At 31.8% G+C, this 5615-nt stretch overlaps 1 protein-coding gene across 1 annotated transcript; it reads right to left on the bottom strand.

Annotated features, from left to right (window-relative positions):
• Positions 1-1821: 1821 nt before the first annotated feature.
• Positions 1822-4938, bottom strand: LOC108487786 (cysteine-rich receptor-like protein kinase 46). Its single transcript, XM_053020243.1, has 8 exons — positions 4425-4938; positions 3944-4255; positions 3721-3865; positions 3501-3637; positions 3192-3402; positions 2793-3036; positions 2561-2711; positions 1822-2318 (listed from the first exon to the last, which is right to left on the bottom strand). The coding sequence occupies exons 1-8, from the start codon at positions 4884-4886 to the stop codon at positions 1968-1970; spliced, it is 2013 nt and encodes a 670-aa protein (XP_052876203.1). The 5' UTR covers positions 4887-4938; the 3' UTR covers positions 1822-1967.
• Between the last annotated feature and the right edge of the window lie 677 nt (positions 4939-5615).

Genomic DNA, 5615 nt, shown 5'->3' with positions numbered 1-5615 from the left:
TTTTAAACATGGTCAAAACATACCTATACCAACAAACCACTAAACATTTATGCCACATTGCCATTTCAACTTATATAATTCTTGCATATAATCTATCAACAATAAATCATATAATCAAATTATACCAACTTCCAAGTACATATTCGTATTTACCATACAATTTATAGCTTACAATTTAGTCCCTTTTAAGTAAGTTCATCAAAATTCTAATTAATCTAAACTAACAAACATTAAATATAATCAAACATATCAGAAAACTTATATAATAAGTTCCATATGAACTTACCTGGGAAAACAACAACCAACAAAATGTCAAGGACTATTGCACAATTTTTGCTTTTTTTTAATTATCTTTCGGTTGATTCAAATCCCAATCTATAATAATTCATTTCAATTTATCAATTCGAAGCATCTTATAATAGCCTATTGTAATCATATATTAATTATGTTTTATTTTTTGAAATCTTCCTACAATTTTGCATTTTATTCAATTTAGTCTCTAAAGCCGAAATAGTTATATCTTTCAAATTTGAGTTTTGATTTACAATCCGATTTTAATTACATTCTTCTACAGCCCTCTGTTATCTATAATTATAGAAATTTAACATAAATTTTGAATTTTACATACTTTAGTCCCTATGTTCAAAAACTAGCAATTAAACTTAAAAACTAGTCATTTTCCACTTCTAAGCTTAAATTTTAATAATTTAACACAAAAACTTCAAACATTTATTAATGACAACTTTTAAAAATTTTAACAATTTTAAAAATAACATTCAAGTTAGCTAAATCAAATTATAACAATCTCAAAAACATAATATTTATGAAAAATAGACTTAGAATCACTCATCATGCAAGGCCGAATGTTTCAATCTTAAAAATCTATTTTCTTTCGCTTATTGCTTGGTGAAGGTGAAGTAGAAGATGTTTCTTTTCTCCACTTTCTTATTTGTTTAATATATATTTTATACTTTTTAGTATTTTAAGAAAAATTTAACATAATTTATAAACATAAACCACACCTACCCGTCCACTTTAGTCTAAAATGGTGTATTTACCATGTTAGACTTTAGTTTAATTAACATCTTAATCCTTTAGCAATTAAAATCTATAGCAATTAACTTTTACAACTTTTATAATTTAATCCTTGTATCTTAATTAATTATCCGATTGACAAAATTAAGGGACCAAACTTTAGTTAAACTTTATACTAACCTCATAAATATTATTATTTAATATTTATGGTCTCAAACATTAGAAATAGGGTTCGAAACCACATTTTTCGATACCATTGATTTTAAAATTATTACACTTGTACCTTAATTAACTATCAATTAAACAAAAATTACTAGACTAAATTTTAATATATTTCTATACTATTTAATATTTATGAACACGAAACATTTTGGAACCTAGAAATCGGTCGTTACAATTTTAAGAGGCATATTATCTACCAATAAATATCCAATGGAAAGTGTTATGAATGATTTATTATTGAGTGGATGTCTATTAAGATAACTATATATTTAATGTATTTTTGGAGTTTAATATTCATTAGAAGTAAAATTTTATTTCATCTATACTTCTTATTTCTATAAATATAAATTTAGGAAAAACATTGTAAACATTCCTATATTATCATAGTTCTTTTCTCTCCTAATTTATTTGTTCTTTTACTTTTTTAAATTCATCAAATTTTTATTATTTTGTGTGTAATTATGAATGTAAAATATGCTTCCTATGAAAAAGAATACGATTGTTCAAACAAAAAATTACAAAATAACGAGGTGGAATAATTATTTAATATATAAAATTATCTATTCATTAAATATTTTTCATTTCATTTAAACGAAAACTTCAAAATCCTAAACAAACAAACTATATACATCCACTCAAAACTTCAAAGCTATAAACCAAAACCAAAAAAAAAAGAAAAAAAAAACTAATTAACAAGGAAATGGCCGTAATTACAAATTAGAATAATCTTGTTGATCATGTCTATGTAAATTATCATTGGTTTGGGATTTTTCTGGAAAATTAATATTGGTCTGGGATTTTGATGGAAGAGTATTGAAGCTAGAAGCAGATAAAATAAGAGATTCATCCAAAAATGGAGGTTTAGTCGGGGAAGGCAAATCCATGTCTTTATGTCTTAAAATCTGAAGAACCTTGGACATATTTGGTCTTAAAGTTGGCTCCGCTTGTGTGCACAGCAAACCCAGTTGGATTTGTCTCTTTATTTCTTCAATTTGATCCTCCGAATTCAAGCTTTCATCGATGATTTTTGTTGTTGTGTTTGATTGAAAATGCCTCCATGCCTGGAAATCAATATTAAATATTATATTCACTACAAGAGATAGGATTGGTTGTCATCGGCAATTTTTATAGGATTGGTTGTCATCGGCAATTTTTCTAATATTTCTGATAGAAATTTTACAACGGATGGGAAAGTTCCCTAAAAAAGATTTGGGTCGAAGAATTTCATATTTTTAACAACCAAAAAATATTTAGATGAAAAGAAAGGAGAAAGAATGTAAGAAAGATGCGATATTATGATTACATCAGTCACCAAGGTTTCGAAATAATTGTCGGATTCGATTTTGGTGTTTTTAACTCCACTGATGATTTCAAGCATTAGAACTCCAAAACTATAAACATCCACTTTTTCAGTTAATCTTCCTTTGGCTATGTATTCGGGAGCCATGTATCCGCTACAAAAATTCAATCAAAAAGTTGCATTAGTTACACCTTATTGCGAATAAGCTTCGAATGTGATGAGAAAGACGACTTACAAAGTACCGGCCACAGTGTTGTTGACGAGGGATATCCTATCGGAATCGCGGGAACAGAGCCTGGCGAGGCCAAAATCCGCGATTTTGGGTCGAAATTTGATGTCCAACAAGATGTTACTGGCCTTGATGTCTCGATGAATGATCCGAACTTCGCAGCCTTTGTGTAGATATTCCAAACCTTCGGCTGTTCCCATAATTATTTTCTGCCTTTTTCCCCAATCCAACTCTTTCTTCTTCTCAGGATCTTTCTTCCAGGGGCCATCAAAACAGTCACCATTTTGTTTTAGTATTGAGCTTATTGAATGAATTAATTGTAGTAATTGGGATTCAGGCACGTGAGTGTTGAATTTGGATATTCTTTTCAATCCATATTAGACAACACTCACATTTGTAGCTTACCAAATAAGATGCCGTCGAGGCTTTTGTTAGCAAGGTATTCATAGACGAGGAAATTCTCAATAATGGTAAAGCAACCGCCAAGGCAACGAACCAAGTTTTTATGTTGGGCTTTACTGATAACATCCATCTCATTGTATATTTCTCTACTTCGATTCCTTCCATTTACATATAATCGTTTTACTGCAATTTCTCTTCCATCTGGTAATGTTCCCTACAGTACAAATTTTCAGATTTCACACCTCAATACATTGATCAACTTAGGAATCAATTTTCTTTTTGTAAAACTGAAACAGAAATCATAGCGTATACCTTAAATACTTCACCATATCCTCCAGAGCCAAGCTTGTTAGCTTCATTGAAGCAATCAGTTGCTTTCTCTAGTGTTGAAAATTTGAACTGCAAGAATTTCATGGCCTGATCTAGTGCGGCCAGGTCCACCTCTTTCCCTGCGTGTAAAAGCCAAATTTAAGGAGAAATTAAAACAATCCCTTCTCAAATGAGGGATGGCAATATTTGTAGGTAACCTTACCTTTCCATTCACGTCGAGGATTCATCTGTTTGTAAGCCATTTTCCCCAAACGCAGTCCAATGGCAACGGCCAATGTGCAGACCACAGCCGTTAAAAAGATGTAAATTATGAACGATATTATGGCATCTACAAAACACAAATGAACCTAATTAAAAGGACTGTGCGTATTTAAAAGAGAAAAAGAAGATCAAAAGGCAAAAGGCAAATGAAACTAACATCGGACTGCACCAGCATTGGTGTCATGACCGAAATCATAAGTGGAATAACGCAAAAAGCAGCCAGCATTGAGCGCACGACCTTCTTTAGAGGGCACGCACCGGAAGACGAGGTCGACGGCATCGGCGAGACAAGAGGAGCACATTTCCTTATCCAAGATTTTCCAGCACTGAGCCATCCCATGAACCGTGGTCCCATTCCTCGACTCTTGGAACAAGGCAAACCCTTTTTTGTCGGGAGCCTTGTGAACCATCCTGGGCAACATGTCTCTCAATACCATCTTGAAATCTTCGTTGGTGTCGACATCATCGCTGCATCTCTACCTTCCATTCAATCCCCAAACAGGAAATTTAATAACATGTTATAAATCAAACGAACCACAATTAACAAATATATGAACTGAGAACACATTATAGCAAGTTATTAAGCATTATTTTTCAAGGTTATGGCAAAAAAAGAGAGAAAAATATATATGTAAAGAAACTCACATTGATATCACCATCTGCAGTGACTTCCCTATAGAAACTATAATTGTTAGCCCTTATAAAGCAACCATCAAGATAAACACGACCACCGGTGGTCGGGAAACAAGCCGGTAAAATATTACTGATCCTCGCAAAGCATTGGGCGCATTCAACGCTCGAGAGATCATTCATGCACTGCGATAACACGTAAATTTTATCAGGCGGCTTTCCGGCTTCATTAAACGCAAACTTGTTACGATACATCTCCGGTTCCATCTTTTGAAGGATGGACTCGTAATTCTTCAAGTAATCATCCTTGTTCTGCACCGTGGTCGTCTCGCATGAACGGGCAACAAGGTCGAGTCGAGTGTCTGCATAAGAACGTACGGAGATGACGATTAAAGAGAAGATGATCAAGAGAGCTGCGCCTGCCATGGAAGGAGGAAGTAGAGGATCAATGAAGATGGGATTCTTTTGTATTTTCATTTTTAATTAATTGAGAAATTTTTTAGACTCTTGGTTTTGTTAGTTTAGTTTTTCATTCGTTTTAATTATTTTCTTATATTTAGACTTTATATATTGTTAGGTTTATATTTAGAAAAAAAAGAAAGATGGTGTTACTGAAACGGTTTGATGTGGGATATACATACACCCAAATAAATATTAGTTTTTGGTTTCATTTTCCAGTTCTTGGTTTTTTTTGGTAGGATTCCTCAATTTAGGATATGTGTCGTCTTAGGATTTGCTTAATTAAAAAAAGGTTAAATTGATGGGATAAATTTATTGTATTTAAAATATTTTAATATTTAATAAAGTTTATTTTCTCAAAGTAAATATTTAATAAAAGTATATGTTTGGTAAAATATATACTAAAAATTCTATTGTTCGTATTTGTAAAAGTCACGTATTTAAAATTTAAATTAATAATAACATATGAAATATGTACGATATTAAAAAAAAATGAGTGCGTTTCTATACTTTTTGAGTTATGACCTGTATATTGATGTTGAGATTGTTTATTCTTGTAGCTATGGTAAGTGGCGCTTTACTAGCTTTTACAGCAAACCTGAGGAGAGGCACAAAAAGGAATAGTGGGAATTATTATCTTAATTAAGTCATCGTTCTTTTTTGCCCTGGGGACCTTGGTGATTTTAATGAATTAATGTGGTCCCATGAGAAAAAGGGCAGTAGTTTGCATAATTCAACCCCTATTGA

This window comes from Gossypium arboreum, chromosome 10, assembly GCF_025698485.1.
Source record: "Gossypium arboreum isolate Shixiya-1 chromosome 10, ASM2569848v2, whole genome shotgun sequence".
Classification (NCBI taxonomy): Eukaryota; Viridiplantae; Streptophyta; class Magnoliopsida; order Malvales; family Malvaceae; genus Gossypium; species Gossypium arboreum.
Note: the sequence above shows the minus strand (reverse complement) of the source record. Positions and strands in the feature narration are given on the sequence as shown.